At 35.9% G+C, this 16881-nt stretch overlaps 1 protein-coding gene and 1 long non-coding RNA gene across 2 annotated transcripts; both read right to left on the bottom strand.

The window, feature by feature from the left end:
- Positions 1–980: 980 nt before the first annotated feature.
- Positions 981–5789, bottom strand: LOC107713880 (uncharacterized). Its single transcript, XR_001636940.1, has 3 exons — positions 5723–5789; positions 5249–5348; positions 981–1257 (listed from the first exon to the last, which is right to left on the bottom strand). It is a non-coding gene; the product is annotated as an uncharacterized LOC107713880 (long non-coding RNA).
- A 5649-nt stretch (positions 5790–11438) lies between these two features.
- LOC107713879 (transcription factor MafG-like) lies at positions 11439–14666 on the bottom strand. The gene is made up of 2 exons (XM_016519525.1): positions 14514–14666; positions 11439–13882 (listed from the first exon to the last, which is right to left on the bottom strand). The coding sequence occupies exons 1-2, from the start codon at positions 14547–14549 to the stop codon at positions 13403–13405; spliced, it is 516 nt and encodes a 171-aa protein (XP_016375011.1). The 5' UTR covers positions 14550–14666; the 3' UTR covers positions 11439–13402.
- Positions 14667–16881: the final 2215 nt, after the last annotated feature.

Raw genomic sequence — 16881 nt, 5'->3', positions numbered from 1 at the left:
GTGAGAGAGAGAGAGTGTGGGTGTGTGTGTGTGAGTGAGAGTGTGGGTGTGTGTGTGAAAATGAGAAATGTTAATGAAAATATTCATTTATTGTTAGTTCATGTTAATTCAGAGTGCATTAACTAATGTTAACAAGCACAACTGTTGATTTTAATAATGCATTAGTAAATGTTGAAATTAACATGAACTAAGATTAATTAATGCTGTAGAAGTGTTGTTCATTCTTAGTTCATGTTAACTAAAGTTAGGGCTGGGCGATATGGCCAAAAAATTATCACGATATTTTTTTTTTCCATATCAGTCGATATCGATAATTATCACGGTAAATGTCAAATTGTTATTTCTTTCCAGTTTAAAGCCAGATTTTTGCTTCAATGTGAAAGTTGTATAAAACAGACGGTTAATTGTGGTTTTAAACTATTCTTTACGGTCAGAACATGATAAACACTTCACATTTTTGAATTCTTTACACTTTTACAGTCATTTTTCCTAAAAAAAATAAATATCTTAATAGAAAAAAAAAATTTCTTAGTTCTGCATGTTCTAGTAATGAGTAATATTGTTTCAAATCAAGAAACAGGTTTGTGTTGCCTGATAATATTAATAATAATATAACATTCTCTTAGAAATACACATTTGATAGTAGCTTGAGTTAGGATGCAGATGTAGATTTATGTTCATTATCAGTAATATCTGTAAAAATTGTAGCAATCTCATTTTTATATGGTGAAATTGAATTATTCTGACTGATTGAGGTGTTTTTTTAAACCATTGGTCTTCCACAGCATACATTTAGATCATGATAATCACAGATAAAACCACAAATATAGCACCTCAATACCATGGTAAAAATGTAATATGGCTTCTAGGTATTTGTATAAAAATAAAGACTTTTTAAGATGAAAATGCAATTACCGTTATAACCAGGAGATGGCAGCAGAGGATCACTCATTGGCTGCAGGTATAGTAATACCAGTACATTTTGACTTTGTGGGGACATTTTTTAGGTCCCCATGAGGAAACAAGCTTATAAATCATGCAGTATGAAGTGTTTAGAGAATCTAAAAATGCCTGTAGGTTTTGTGAGGGGTAGGTTTAGCAGAAGGGGATAGAAAAAACCATTATGTCTATGGAATGAACCCATGACGATAGGAATAGCAGTGTGTGTGTTACCCGTGAGGTGTTGTGTGTGCAGACAGATGGAGGTCAGTGTGTCCTCCAGACGTGAGCCACGGGAAGGACACGCTCCGCTAACGACTGACAGAGAGAGAGACAGCATTACAAACATATCAATCCATCAACAATAATACAACCAGTGCACTAACAAATGAGGCTGCAGTATCAGCAACGTGTTCAGATTTGGAATGTTTCTGAAATACGTCTCTTCTGCTCACCAAGGCTGCATTTAATTGAGCAAAAATACAGTACATATAGTGAAATATTGTTGCAATGTAAAACAGCTGTTTCTATGTGAATATCTGTTAAACTGTGATTTATTGCTCTGTATTTTCAGCATCATTACTCCAGTCTTCAGTGTCACATGATCTTCAGAAATCATTCTAATATGCTGATTTGCTGCTCAAGAAACATTTCTGATTATTATCAATGTTGAAAACAGTTTTAAGACTTACAAAAACAAGAAATGAATGCATTTATTCAGCAAGGACACAATCAGTTTCTCAAAAGTGACAATAAAGACATATTTCATAATTTTTACTGTATTTTTAATCAAATAAACACAGCCTTGCTGAGCAGAAGATACTTTTTTTTAAAAACATTCATTCTTCCCATATTGTAACCAGTAGTGTCGTTGAGTTCAGCTTCTGTGATTCAGTTTTTATTTCTTTGGCAACAGAAAGAATCCAGCCATGCCAATAAAACAGTTTAAAACGAGAGAGCGAGAGAATACAAGTGAAAGCAGGACAGAGAGAGAGAGTCTGGATGAAATAAGAGCAAGAATCGAATCACAGACGGCAGAGAGACAGACAGGTGTTAAACACAATTATCCTCATTTTCTGTGTCGCTTCCCACAGCGGACACACAGACGCTCGTTAATATAAAAACACTGGGTGTTCATTAAAGGCTGTAATTAATGGCGTCAGGACACGAGCCGCTACAGGACCTGAAGGAGAAACACGTAAGGACGCTCTCAGCGGCAGCTAGAAATGAAAGAAAACATTCCCACAATCCTCTGGGTGATTTCAGGTCTGATCTGTGGTGTCTGCCATCGGCCAGCGAGAGACTCGGGACAGAACAACCGTCAAACACGAGTCTAACGAGTCATTTAGAGATGTGATCTATCACAATCAGCTGTTCTTACCATTCTGATGAATTTCACAGCATTAACGGTTATTACTGTACTCTTTATTACTGTGAAGCTGCTTTGTATGGAAGCTTGTTTTGATCACGGAATAATAAAAATAAAGGTAATTGTGACTTTTTAATTCACAATTCTGCATTTATATCTTGCAATTCTGAGTTTCTCATAAGTCTGAGTTTATATCTCATAAGTCTGTTTATATCTCATAATTCTGAGTTTATATCTCATAATTCTGAGTTTATATCTCATAATTCTGAGTTTATATCTCATAATTCAGTTTATATCTCATAATTCTGAGTATATATCACAATTCTGAGTTTATATCTCATAATTCAGAGTTTATATCTCATAATTCTGAGTACATATCTCATAAGTCTGAGTTTATATCTCATAATTCTGAGTTTAGCGACTTAAGACTGCTTTTGTGCTGCAGGGTCACGTATATATTAGGGGTGACCGCGAACAGTCAAAGATTCAATGCTTCGATAGGACAAGCCTCATTCAACTACCAATCTCACAGTTGAATATTCGCTGAGGAGTTATGATTATGCCATTTTGGCTACATGGGGGTGCTCAATGTCTGATTTCATATAGATCTACCGGTTTCTCCCAATAAGTTAATATAAAGCCTGTTATGATAATGCTGTAAATAAAAAAAAATAAAATAAAAAAACTTTAATAAATATTTTCTACGTGCGTAAATGAATCCAAAAGTTTCACTTTGCATGATCCGTGACCGACAGAAGCGCATCTTGGCGGCAGGGATTTAATCTTGAAACCAGGAGCGCACTTCTGCTGGTCAGCGTTAACAAGTTGGTTTTCCTCGCACACAATTTGAAAAGACTCAAAGGGACAGAGTGAAAGACTGGATGTTTTCTCGATCAGGTGATTTCAAAACATTCTCATTTGAGTTTTGGATGCTGTGAACATGTAAAGACTGCCACTCCAGTTTAGCATTTATTGTGTCTCAGCAGTTAAAAAGACAAAGTTGACAATTCTGGCTACTTTTTATTTTATTTATTGATCACTCAGGGTTATCTCATTCAAGTATTTGTGGCTTGTGTTTTGATTATATGTTCCGCATATATATTGTTCTGCATTTTTTTTTATTTATTATAAATGTACATTCTGTTCTAATTTAATTCTGTAAATTAATTCTTGATTGTTTTTCGGTGCATCGATGTTGCGCTGTACTAAGATTGCTATTGTAATTACTACTGTACATTAAAGTCAAACTATCAAAGGCTGGTCACAATCCATTTTATTCTATTTTATTGACATATTTCAGTGAAACGGGATATTCAAAAGTATTTTTTTCTTTGAAAATCATACATCTATATGGAAGCTTATTTCCGACACAGAATTTAAAAAAAATAATAATAAAAAAGTTAATTGCAACTTTTTATCTCACATTTTTCCCCTCACAATTTTAAGTTTGTGTCTCACAATTAGGAATTTTCTCACAATTCTGAGAATTTAATATATAAACTTAAGTTAAAAAGTCACAATCACCTTCTATATTTTTTATTCAAATATATTTATATATATATATATATATATATAATATAAACAGAATTGTGAGATGTTAAGTCAGAACTGCTAGAAAAAGTCTGAATTGTGAATTTTTATCAAAAGTCACAATTACGTCTTTAAAACCAGAACAAATATCACCCAAAGGGTTCAGAAAAACAAACTCATTTCAAAGAAAAAACAAGTTTATTTTTCTGACCCCACTGGGTGACATTTATTCTTTTTTTAAGTAAAAACTCACTTCATTTTTATCAGTTTCTCAGAAAACAAGAATTCTAATCTTAAATCATTTTGCTTCTCCAGTAAATGTATCTCGATTTAAGGATGTTTAAATATTTGTACTGGAAAACAAGACAAAAGTACTGAGGATGAGCATCATTTTTTGCAGGCCATGCTGGGATTTATTAATTTTGGATGGTGTAAAGAGTCTCTATATGAAGGTTATTGATAAATCAGAGGGATTAATGACAACAGCGGAGGTGGAGCAAGTTATATATATACAGGTGCATCTCAATAAATTAGAATGTCGTGGAAAAGTTAATTTATTTCAGTAATTCAACTCAAATTGTGAAACTTGTGTATTAAATAAATTCAATGCACACAGACTGAAGTAGTTTATGTCTTTGGTTCTTTTAATTGTGATGATTTTGGCTCACATTTAACAAAAACCCACCAATTCACTATCTCAACAAATTAGAATACTTCATAAGACCAATAAAAAAAACATTTTTAGTGAATTGTTGGCCTTCTGGAAAGTATCAAAAGTTTGGGATCAGTAAGACTTGTAATGTTTTTAAAGAAGTCTCTTCTGCACATCAAGGCTGTGTTTATTTGATAAAAAAATACAGAAAAAAACTGTAATCTTGCAAAATGTTATTACAATATAAAATAATGGTTTCTATGTGAATATCTGTTAAAATATAATTTATTTCTGTGATGTGCAGCTGTATTTTCAGCATCATTACTCCAGTATAAAGTGTCACATGAAAAATACAGCTGCGCATCACAGAAATAAATTACAGCTTAATGTATATTAAAATAGAAAAATGTTATTTTACACCATAATAATATTTCACAATATTAAATTTTTTCCTGTATTTTTGATCAAATAAATGCAGCCCTGATGAGCAGAAGAGACTCCTGTAAAAACATTAAAAATCATTCTGAACCCAAACTTTTATATACACATACACTATCAGGTCATGTCTATGATAAAGAATGTATGATGCTTCAGTCTGACGCGAGACTCTTCCTCTCTCCTCCTCTTCATCAGACTCAAGCTGTTTCTCTCAGTCCTCTCATCTAATCTCTCTGCTGCTCATTCTGAGATGCTCATTAACATATGTGTGCATGTATAATGAGAGGCTATGATGATGATGATGATGATGATTCTCATACCAGAGGAGGAAGAACTCGAGCTGCATGAAACACGATCATCGCTGAAGGTGTGACGGTGTTATAATGTCTCCGGATGAAATCTTCATAACTCTCCATAGCACTGAAACACAGCTGATGAGATTACGCTCACAAAACACACGATACTGACAGAAATCACGACATTAAACTGACATGTCACGATATCAGACTCCTGTCAGATAAGAAATTGAGATTTATACATCATCTGAAAGCTGAATAAGACACAACTTATACAACTATTTGAAAATCTGGAATCTGAGGGTGCTAAAAAAATCGAAACATTGAGAAAATCGCCTTTAAAGTTGTCCAAATGAAGATCTTAGCGTCACATATATATTGGTTCTTTGTTAAAATCTGCTGAGAACTGAACACGCGCCTCACCAAATAACTTTATTAAAGTTTCTAACAGAGTAAAGCAGAAGTATTAAAGATAAATCATATTTCTAAGCATTTTACCTGTGTGTGTGTGAAGTGAAATCTTCCTCAGCGTTGTGTCAGAGTTTGTTTACACTCGAGCGCTTCCGCTTCCGCTCACGAAAACGACCGTTAAAAACGGACTGGAGTTCCTCAGCATTCGGATCCGGACTCACCAAAGCAGCAGGTCTGTTTAAATCTCAACAACGCTTCAACGTATAACTACAATATTCGAATACATATTCAGATATAATTCTATGACAGATCTGTTTAGTTCGTCAGTAAAACACATTTATTTTAACCTCACTTACTGAACGTCCTGACGCGCGACATTCAAACGCTGATGTTAGCGGGAAAGTCTCTCTAGCGCCCCCTAGAGACCCGGATGAGCGGATGATGCCGGTATTACAGGAGCTCTGATAATCACTGATTATTATAATCATCATCAGCACTTATTATTATTGATATACAACAGTCTGTTTAAATCAGTGTGTCTCAGATCGTACGAAATGAGCAAACTCTGTAAACCCATTTTATAGAATTGTGATCTCATTTATAATTCTGTCGTTTCACAAACAATTTGAGGAAAAGATTTCATCCTTTTAAAGATTTAATTCAGATTATTTAAAAAATAGAAATTACATTTATATGAAAGTAAATATTACCAAAATTTTTATATGTTTTCCTTAGATTGAAGCTTTAATAAAAAGCAGCATACATAAACCATTATATATATATAAATAAATATATATATATATATATTACACACACACCCTTATTAACCATAAAATAAAAAATAAGCTCTAAAATAAAAAACTAAAATATGACAAAAATTAAGAACATTTTCTGAAAACAGATTTCAAATAAATAATGTAAAGTTATTCACAGTTAAAACTAAATAAATAATAATTAAACAATCTAATACTAACCAACCAGCAGCCACGATTCAGATGTTATTATAATGCTTGATTTAAAATCAGTCAGAAATATAATAAACTAAATGTAGCGACATAATGTATTTCTGCACATCCTAAACTGAAAGAACAATTTTTATTGTGCAGCACAACTGTTGATAATTCTAATAATAAATCAGCATATTATAATGATTTCTGAAGATCATGTGACACTTTATACTGGAGTAATGATGATGGAAATTCAGCTTTGCATCACAGAAATAAATTATATTTTAAAGGATATTAAAACAGAAACCATTATTTTATATCATAATAACATTTTACAAGATTACTGTATTTTTCTGTATTTTTAATCAAGCCTTGATGAGCAGAAGAGACTTCTTTAAAAACATTACAAGTCTTACTGATCCCAAACTTTTGAACGCTAGTGTATATATATATATATATGGAAATGTATATAAATACATATAAAAGAAATAATAATTGCAATAACTGTAAATAAACATTTAAATATATATTGTTAGTTTTGTGCACAGCAGTATATTTGCAGGAACTGAAGAGATCAGGAAAGAGTCTCCAGTGTGTTTGCAGACCCTGATGAAGATGAAGATGAAGACGAGTGAGTGAGGCTCAGAAACACGGATCCGGCTCCAGACGTCCCTCAAGACTCGCTCATGTTTTACTAATGTCAGGCCAAAAATACACCGCCGAGAGCTGCTTCAAACTAGGTCATCTGCTACCTTTCGGTCTGTCTCTCGCTCGCTCGGGGTCCGTGAAAAAATAAATAAATAAATAAAATAAAATGTGGCAATGCTATTCACGGCACACCTAAAAAAAAAAAAAAACGGCTTCAATTCAGGAATATTTCTTGTGCGTGTTAAATTAGGTCATTAATGCCACACTCGTCAGACATAAAACCCACAAACCAGCTGTTTTTCAAAATGTGTTTATTAGTCATATACAAAATAAAGTAAGCTGTATATCAACAAACATACAGTATATACATCAATAAATTAAAGACGCCCGACTGACTGATATTTATATACCAATACATTATATTACTTATCTACAGATTGCAAAAGTACAATAACTTAGTTGATAAATACTTACAATTAAATGGACTTCCACGGTATCTATACTTCTCATACGAAGAGCTATGATATCTTACACCCCATACAGAAAAACAACAGAACTCATTTTCTTTTTTTAGACCAAAAAATCCAGCTTGACACATTTCTGACCGAGTCACGAAAGAGGGGGGCGAAAAAGCTCGATTCGAGAATATTAAGAAGCTGAAGTGCGTCTAAAAGCATGTTATTTCACCTCTAGAGAACATAAACAGTGCTCTTTCCTCGTGTTATTGATCAGAGTCGAGGAAGAGTCACTGAAACCCATCCGTTTAGCAGCAGGATGAAGAGCTGATGACTGAAAAAGGTCTCTTTCTTAGACCAGAAATCAACTCTTGTGAAGATCCTAGACTCGTTTTTTTCCTTCAACCTGAAAGGAAACGTTTTAATGCGCATCCCACGAGGCCCGGGAGAGCGAGCGAGCAGAAGCACATCGGGCCGTGTGACGAGAGCGAACACAAGTCCAGATAATGTGGGAGTCGGAGAGTTTGCGGGAGAAGTAGGACAAAGTCGGCGACTCGAAGGAAGTTCAGGATTTGCCCGGCAACAGGTTGAATGACTTTAAAGAGATTCAGACACGTGTGTATGTGTGCGGTTTGGCAAGATTGCACTGCAAAAAATGCTCTTCCTCTGTATTCTTGTCTTGTTTTCCAGGCAAATGTCTAAACATCCTTAAATCAACATGCATTACACTCTATAAAAATAAAGGTGCTTCACGATGCCATAGAAGAACCTTTTTTTGTCTAATTGTGTCCCTGCAGCACAAAAGCAGTGTTAAGTCGCTGGGGTATATTTGTAGCAATAGCCAACAATACATTGTATGGGTCAAAATTATACATTTCTCTTTTATGCCAAAAATCATTAGGATATTAAGTAAAGATCATGTTCCATGAAGATATTTTGTAAATCTCCTACCGTAAATATATCAAAACTTAATTTTTGATTAGTAATATGCATTGCTAAGAACTTCATTTGAACAACTTTAAAGATGATTTTCTCAATATTTAGATTTTTTTGCACCCTCAGATTCCAGATTTTCAAATATTGTCCTATCCTAACAAACCATACGTCAATGGAAGCTTATTTATTCAGCTTTCATGTGATGCATAAATCTCTATTTCACAAAATTGACCCTTATGACTGGTTTTGTGCTCCGGGGTCACATATGGTTTCATAAAGAACCTTTAACATCTGAAGAACCTTTCTGTTTCACGAAAGCTGCTTTGTGGCGAAAGAAGGTTCTTCAGATTATTAAAAGGTAAGAAAGAGATGTTCTTTAAAGAACCTTTGACTGAATGCTTCTTCTGTGGCATCGCTGTGAAGAAGCTTTTAAGCGCCTTTATTTTTAAGAGTGTACTTGAGATGCAAAATTAATTCAGATATTAAGTCTGAAAAATGATGAAAATGGAGCAAGTTTGATTAAAACAATTAAAGTCAGAGAAATAAACATTCAATGGAAAAACAAGATGATTTTTCTGACTTTTTTCTTGTTCTTAACTATGAAATCAATAAAAATTGTAAAAGTAGCAATTAGGTTTATGCTTAAAATAAGGTTTTAAGTTTTAAGGGTAGGTTTTCTGAAAAATGCTTTCAAAAGTGAGTGAGTTTATGCTAAAAACAAGAAAAAAAATCTGCCAATGGAGTCAGAAAAATCAACTTAATTCATAGGAAAAACAAGATCATTTTTCTGACCCCTATGGCTGATTTTTGTCTCATTTTAAACATAAACTCACTAAAGATTATCATTTTATTTAAAAAAAAAGTTATCAAAATTAAGAGTTTGACCTTATTTTTTCTTGTTTTAAGCATGAACTCACTTAACATTTGGAGCCCTATTTTCTGAAAACTGCATCAAAATTAAGTGAGTTTATGCATAAAACAAGGAGTAAAAAAAAAAAAATTGTTTTTGTTTATGTTTTTGAATTAGGTTTATTTTCTAACCCTGCGGACACACACGTGTTCTTGTTTTAAACTTTAGTCTTATTTTTTGAAAAATGCATAAAATTAAGTGAGTTTATGCTTGTTTCTTCTTGTTGTAAGCATAAACTTCATAAACTGTATCTTTTTTTTTTCTTTCAAAATATCAAAATTAAGTGATTTTATGCTTAAAACAAGAAAAATATCTGCCAATAGGGAAGATTAAGATTTTAAGTCTCATTTTATAAAAAATAAAATAAAAAGTATCAAAATTAAGAGTTTGATCTTATTTTTTCTTGTTTTAAGCATGAACTCACTTAACATTTGGAGCCCTATTTTCTGAAAACTGCATCAAAATTGAGTGATTTTATGCATAAAACAAGAAAAATATCTGCCAATAGGGAATGAAAAATTAACTAGTTTTCCTTTGAATTAAGTTGGTTTTATAATTGTTCTTGTTTCAATTATAATCTCACTTAAGATTTTAAGCATTATTTTCTGACATACCAAAATCAAGTCATTTTTCTTTCATAGTAAATGTGTCTAGATTTAAGCATTTAAGTTAATATGTGTAATTCTAAGAGAATGATTGTTTGTGTCGACCTCGTGGGACGTGGCACTGTTTCTAACAGCGAAACTAAACGTTCGGTTTCAGAGCCTTTGTTCGGTAAATCTAGCGCTCATCATCAATCGCTGCGATTATTCACGGACGACAACTTCAAGCACAGAAAACTAGATTCCTACCGAGAGGTCGTGACCCCTCCCTACCGCCAGCTCATTTGCATATAGTTCACTTTTAACACTTTAGTCACCACGACGACCATAACGACAACAAACGCGAAACGAGCCGCTCCTCGTGGAAGAGAAATTCATCAGGAGCCTCATTATTGGGCATCGTTTCCGAGGAAGATTTTTTCGTCTTTAAAACCGTTCGATACATCGCCTATAGAAACGCCACAAAACCGCCACAGCCGATAGGAGAAACGCTACCATTGGTTACGAAAAAGCAATGCCGAAGACTCGGTTACGAAACGATTTCACAGATTAGCCAGTCAGAGGAAGATATTTCTGTTGAGTTACATCGAGAAATAAAAAAAAAATCCCGTCGCACAAATACACCTACAACGAATCCGTTCTTAAAATGCCAGATCAGTGCGGGATCAGATCAGACCTGGATCGGGGGGGAAATCATTCAGATTGTCACAAGATTAGACTAAACGATAAAGAACCTTGTGCTGTAATCATTTTTCAGAGCATTAATGCTGCGCTCACAGCACTACTGCAAATATCAGCTTCTGAGTGACAAGCACCACATCTTTACAAAAGATTTTGTGACGTCATGTAAAAAAACAGGCAAAGTGGAAGATTCTGCAACACTTACGATGCATACGAAGCATTTTATAAACGCTTCAGCTTTCCGTAAGAGCACACAGAGCTAAAAATCAATGTACTGATGGAGTATTTCACGGCCATCAACGACTAAGGCTGCAAAAGAGCAGAAAATTGGCAGAAACTTTCCAGAATTTTTGGAAACTTTCCGGGATTTTTTGGAAAGTTTTCGAGAAAAAAAAAATTTAATTCACCCCTTTGCATCCACAACAACAACAAAGCAACACATGGATCCATTTTAGCATTACATGCATTATAAATTAAAAAATATAAATCCTGCACACTACTCAAGTTTGCATAATCATAGAAATTTTAATGAGCAACATTTTGGTCAATCAACATTTCTCAGGCTTACAAAACATGCAAGTGTGTTTTTTTTTTATGTGAATTTTTGTAAATGTGTTTAGTTTAATCGGAGGCAAGGCGATGTATTACTAACAGCTGATTGCACTCAATTTAAATGATGTGCTGCTCATACTTTTATATGGTTTGTAAGCCTGAGGGAGATCAGTTGACTGAAACATTGCTCATTAAAATTTCTGTGACCATGCAAACATGTGTTTTCTAGTGCGTTCATGGGTTTCTGTAATTTAACTAGAAAAACTGATTGATTGATTTGGATGCGCGAGGCACCACATATTTTTTTAGCATTATGTGCATTGCAACAGAAACAACTTCTACTCACTGTAACATAATTACAGTCTTATAATTACAGTAATTCTAACGAGACGTGAGCGCACCATTACAACAGCTCTGAGTTTTACGTCTTTTATTAATGGACTTGGCCCAAAAAAAAAAGAAATTGCAGATAGCGTCCTGAAACAATTTCGGACAGCTCTTTTTTTTTTTAAGGTTGAGAAAGGGAATATTTTGAGCAGCGTCGCAGCAAGAAGAGCTGGTTTAAACCAGTGCATACAGAGTCACTTCCCTGGCATTAAAAGAAAAAAACCCGAAAAAAGAAGAAAAAAACAACAACAAATATAATATACCATAGAAACGTTTTACACCAAAAAATATAACATAAAAGGACTTAAACGCAAGCAATGTGGCCACATCCCATACATCCCTGCGCTCGCGTTTGTGTCCCATACACTTAAACATGGAGCGCACAAACGCTCAGAGGGGATTCTGGGTAAGCGGCGCTCATCGTGCGCATTCGTCTGAAATCAGAAGATAAGAGCATCACATCCACGTCGTAAACAACACCGCCACCTCACCAGTACAAATCACACCACACGCGCTACTCCACAGTTTGACGCGCCTAGCCACTAGAAAAAGCTATTGACTTCAATAGTTAAGCCACTTTTGGTACAATTGCAAAAAAGAGAGCTATCAAACAACTTTATATTTCTTTTTTAAATGTTTTATAAATAATGCAAGATACTCTGTAATTTTTTTTTTATATATAAAATTCAAGACTCCACCATATAGACAAAGATTCTTAGAATACGTTACGCAATGTCACAGCAACAAAGTTATGGTAAAGCTTGTGAGATTCACCAGTTTATGTCACGCAACAGTCCGTCCTTCAAAAACAGAAACTTTGATTTTTTTTTAGTTTTTAGTCCAAAAACTGGCACAGAACACACACACACACACACACAAAAAAAAATCTCTCTGGATTTACAGACAACGACAGACATGATAACCTTCAGCGTGAAGGTCGCACAGCATGAAATAAACAACACAATACGTCGCATAACATAAACCTGTTATTGCCTTGCCAATAAAAACGATCTCCTGTCCTGAAACGGACGACTGGAGCGCATAAACTGGTGGCAGATATTCTGATAGCTACCATATGAACAACATCAGCTGATTTGACTCCGCCTCCTCTCCTCCTGCTCGTCAGCGATTGGTCAGTGCATAAATGAGGCTCAGGTAAAGGGAGCTTCTCATTGGCTGATACTCTCCTACCGCGGGAAGCTTTTCCTTCAGACGGTGGAAGAGTTTTAAAGTGTTTTGTGCCTGCAGTCCGTAAAACCAAAGGACGGAAAAATGGCGAAACAGCACATACGAAGAGAAAATCAACACAAACGCTGTATAAAAAGTACAATATCACACTGACAAAGAAAACACTTGGACCCCATGTGAAACACACGATACAAAGTCGCAGATGTTTGTACAAAAATTACAAATCTCACAGCAATACAACACACATCCACCAGGAAAATTTGGCTGCATGGTTTTAGATTCGAGTTTAGCAATTTGGAGATCATTTTGGAAGCCCAAGTGAATTGACCGTCCTAGATGTGCTTTCCTTCGTTTGTAACCCAGAAAAAGCCCACCTTAGAGAGTACTGAAGGGGTTTTCCATCAGGAGCGTCCCGCACCTAAACCCTCATGCACTGACCAACCCTTGCTCTCTGTGCGCTACTAAGACCTCGCGTTGGTTTTCGATTTAACTATCGTGATAACACTGGTGGCTCCCACCTTCCCAGGAATGAGGGGCCCGATGACGGAGGCCAAGGGCCCTCGGGGGGAGACAGGGACGGCCGCGTTACAAACCGGGGCCACGGGCCCTCTGGCCACAGTTCTGGCGAAGCTCTGCAGAGCCTCGTATTTGGAGCGCAGCGCGTCCAGCTCCACTTTCATGCTGGCGTTCTCCGAGGCCAGCTTCTCCACTTCCTGCTGTAGCTCCGCCTTCTGCCTCTCAAGCTCCTCCTTCTGCGTGACGCGCTTGACGCGGCAGCTGGCGGCGTAGCCCCGGTTCTTCAGCGTCCGCCGGCGCTGCTTCAGCTGAAGGATCTCATCTTTGGTCAGGCCGCGCAGGTGCTGGTTGAGCTCGCGGACCGACATGGACACCAGCTCATCGTCCGTCAGGCTCGTCCCGTTCTCGCCGGGCTCCCTCTTCACCTGAGGGTCCAGGAGAGCGTTAGTTAACATCCAACTTATTTAGAAGAACACAAAAAGATTTTTTGAAGAATGTTGGGAACCAAACAGTTTTGGTTCCCATTGGCTTCCATTATATGGACAGAAAATACAGTGGAAGTCAATAGGAACCAAAACTAAAACATTCTTCAAAGTATCTCCTTTTGTGTTCTTCTAAATGTCTTTTAAATATTTTAAAGAATGCTGTTAACCAAACCGTTTTGGTTCCCATTGACTTCCATTATATGGACAAAAAATACTATGGATGTGAATGGGAACCAACATTTTTCAAAATACCTTTTGTGTTCATACAGTTTTGGAACGACGTGAGTAAATGATGATCATTAATAACATGGATGTAGTAGTCCACCCAAAAATGACAATTTTGTCATTATTTACTAAGCCTCAAGTCATCATCGGTTCCCATTAAATTCCATTGTATTTTCTGTCAATATACTGAAATTCAAAGGCAACCGAAACTGATTACCAACATTCTTCAAAATAGTTTTTTGTGTTCTGCAGAAGAAAGTCAAGTCATACACATTTGGAACAAGTGAATAATGACAGAATTTTAATTTCTGGGAGGACTATCCCTTTAAAGACAGACTGCGCTCACCTTCAAGGCCTTGTTTCCTTTGTTAGTGGTCGTCATGCCACGAGGAACCGCTGCCAAGCCACGCAGATCTACAAAACAAACACGTATTAGACTGTGGGACACCTGGAATCTAGAACATGTGACGTCCGGTCAGGGCGAAACTCGTTTAATCATGGAACAGAGCTTCATATGAGCTCAAGAATGAGAAACAGCAAGTGAAAGCAAAAGAGTTTTGATATCTCCCGCCACGTGTGAAAGGAACCAGCCACTTTACTCTGAAAAAAAAACACACACAAAAAACTGGACTAGTGAAAGTGATAACTTTGAACCCACGACTTCCTGTTTCAGACTTCCTCTGTGGTCGTGGCGGTTGGGAGCTTAATGCTCTACAACACCTTCTCTGCATCTGAGCCTCGCTGCAGGCTGATAGGCTGCTGAAGAGCCAATAAGAGGAAGGAGAAGCGCTGAGAAGGAAGTGTGGCTTGGGCCGCGTCCAGGGGATTACCAGCCCGATCAAGGGCGAGCAGACAGCGATCCGTCGCTCGGAGAGCAAAACCGGATCGCGAGGAATCAAACCGCAATGAATGACAATCACATGCTGAATCAAACCGATCAAATACTGACGTCGCTTCATACAAACGCCATTAGAGTTTAGCAAACGTCTCATAAAAACAGATTACAGTTAGGGCTTATAGCTTTAAAAAAATCTTATTTTACAATTGATTTAATTATATTCAATATATATCTCAGTATGTGTGTATAAATGATTTTGTAGCCAATTAGATTCTAAATATTAAAATGTAAAGTAACAATCTAGTTGAAAAGAAAACTACATGTTTTCTATGTTTTTAATATTTAATCATTTTCATTTGTATGCACCAATGATAATAAGCAGCGATATTTACCTATATATTTTTTTCACTAAAACACCCTAGCAACTGCACAGCAACCTCCTAGCAACCATCTAGAAGAAAAATTTAATAAATTGAATTAAAACGGAATCAAGAACAGAATCCAGAACAATTTACATTTTTGGAAAAATACAACTAATTTTATAGGACCCAAGGATTGAACAAATTGTTAAAGTTTTATAAATTCAATTGAGTTGATGCTATTTTTTTATGACTAAAATTGAATTAAAATAAAATTTAAATAGAATAATTTGAATTTTACAAAGATAGAAAATAAACAAACAAACAAACAAACCGATTCCAGTGGGCTCAAAGAATGAATAAATTGTTAAAGTTTTATCAATTCAATTGAGTTGGTAATTTTATAACATTTAACATAACATTTGATTTTTTTTTTAATCCAGAAAAAAATTAATTGGGAAAAAAATTAATTAGATTTCAAAGGGCCCAAAGACTGAATAAATTCATAAAAGTTAAATGAATTCAAATGAGCTGATATGATTTTTTAGACTGAAACTACTAAAAACTACTTCAAACTGAAAACCATTAAACAACAAGCTTTTAAAATTTCAATCTTAAATTCTTAAAACTTACAGATTCTTAAACTATTTTAAACTTTCAGACTAGGTTTTCTCAAGCCAACCTTAAAGTTGGTCTACAAACTTCACTATCTAGTTAATATTTGAGATATTGTCCAGCAGTGATAAGATCTGCAGCAATATTCACTCATTTGCAATCATCAGCGTTTTCATACGTCATTCATAAGCAGAAAACTCATCAGCAAAACATGATGGAGAATGAAAGAGGAGGACGGTGACAGAAGAGAAAACCCTGATGAGATCACACACACACACACACACACACACACACTTACTCACACACACACACAAACACACACACTCACTCACTCACTCACACACGCGCGCACACACACACTCACACACACACTCACACACACACTCTCACACACACACACGCGCACACACACACTCTCACATACACACTCACACACACACAGACACAGACACACACACACACACACTCTCACACACACACACACTCGCGGTTCTACAATGGCTCTCACTGAGGCATTTGGTGCTGTGAGGCGTGATGAAGGGTCGTCATTGTCCATCAGCGGCATCATGGGATACGGTGCGCGTGATTCTGCGCAATCCTGAACTCAGTGAGAATCAGTGGTTCATCTGATCCTGAATCAGACGTGAACTTCACAGTGCGCAAAATTCAAACTGCATCAGAAACCCAATGCATTCTGTGCAAATGCAAAACATAGTTAAAAATCACCTGGTCAGTGGTTTGTCTGAACAACAATCGTTGGAACAAATCGATGAAAGCCCTGTATAATTAGGCTTCATTATTCAAGTAATTAGGCAAAAAATAAATAAACTCTAAGTGACTAGTTAACCATCCTGACCCGTCCCTGCTGTGTGTCTCTGTGTGTGTGAGAGAGTGTGTGTGTG

Source organism: Sinocyclocheilus rhinocerous, unplaced genomic scaffold, assembly GCF_001515625.1.
Source record: "Sinocyclocheilus rhinocerous isolate Xijiao unplaced genomic scaffold, SAMN03320098_v1.1 scaffold2164, whole genome shotgun sequence".
NCBI lineage: Eukaryota > Metazoa > Chordata > Actinopteri > Cypriniformes > Cyprinidae > Sinocyclocheilus > Sinocyclocheilus rhinocerous.
Note: the sequence above shows the minus strand (reverse complement) of the source record. Positions and strands in the feature narration are given on the sequence as shown.

Bases quoted from the DNA above. Each gene is read 5' to 3' on its own strand.
- LOC107713879 (XM_016519525.1), bottom strand. From the start codon at position 14,549: ATGACGACCACTAACAAAGGAAACAAGGCCTTGAAG. The intron at 13,883-14,513 runs GTGAGCGCAGTC...CTGGACCCTCAG, and splicing joins AAGGAAACAAGGCCTTGAAG to GTGAAGAGGGAGCCCGGCGA.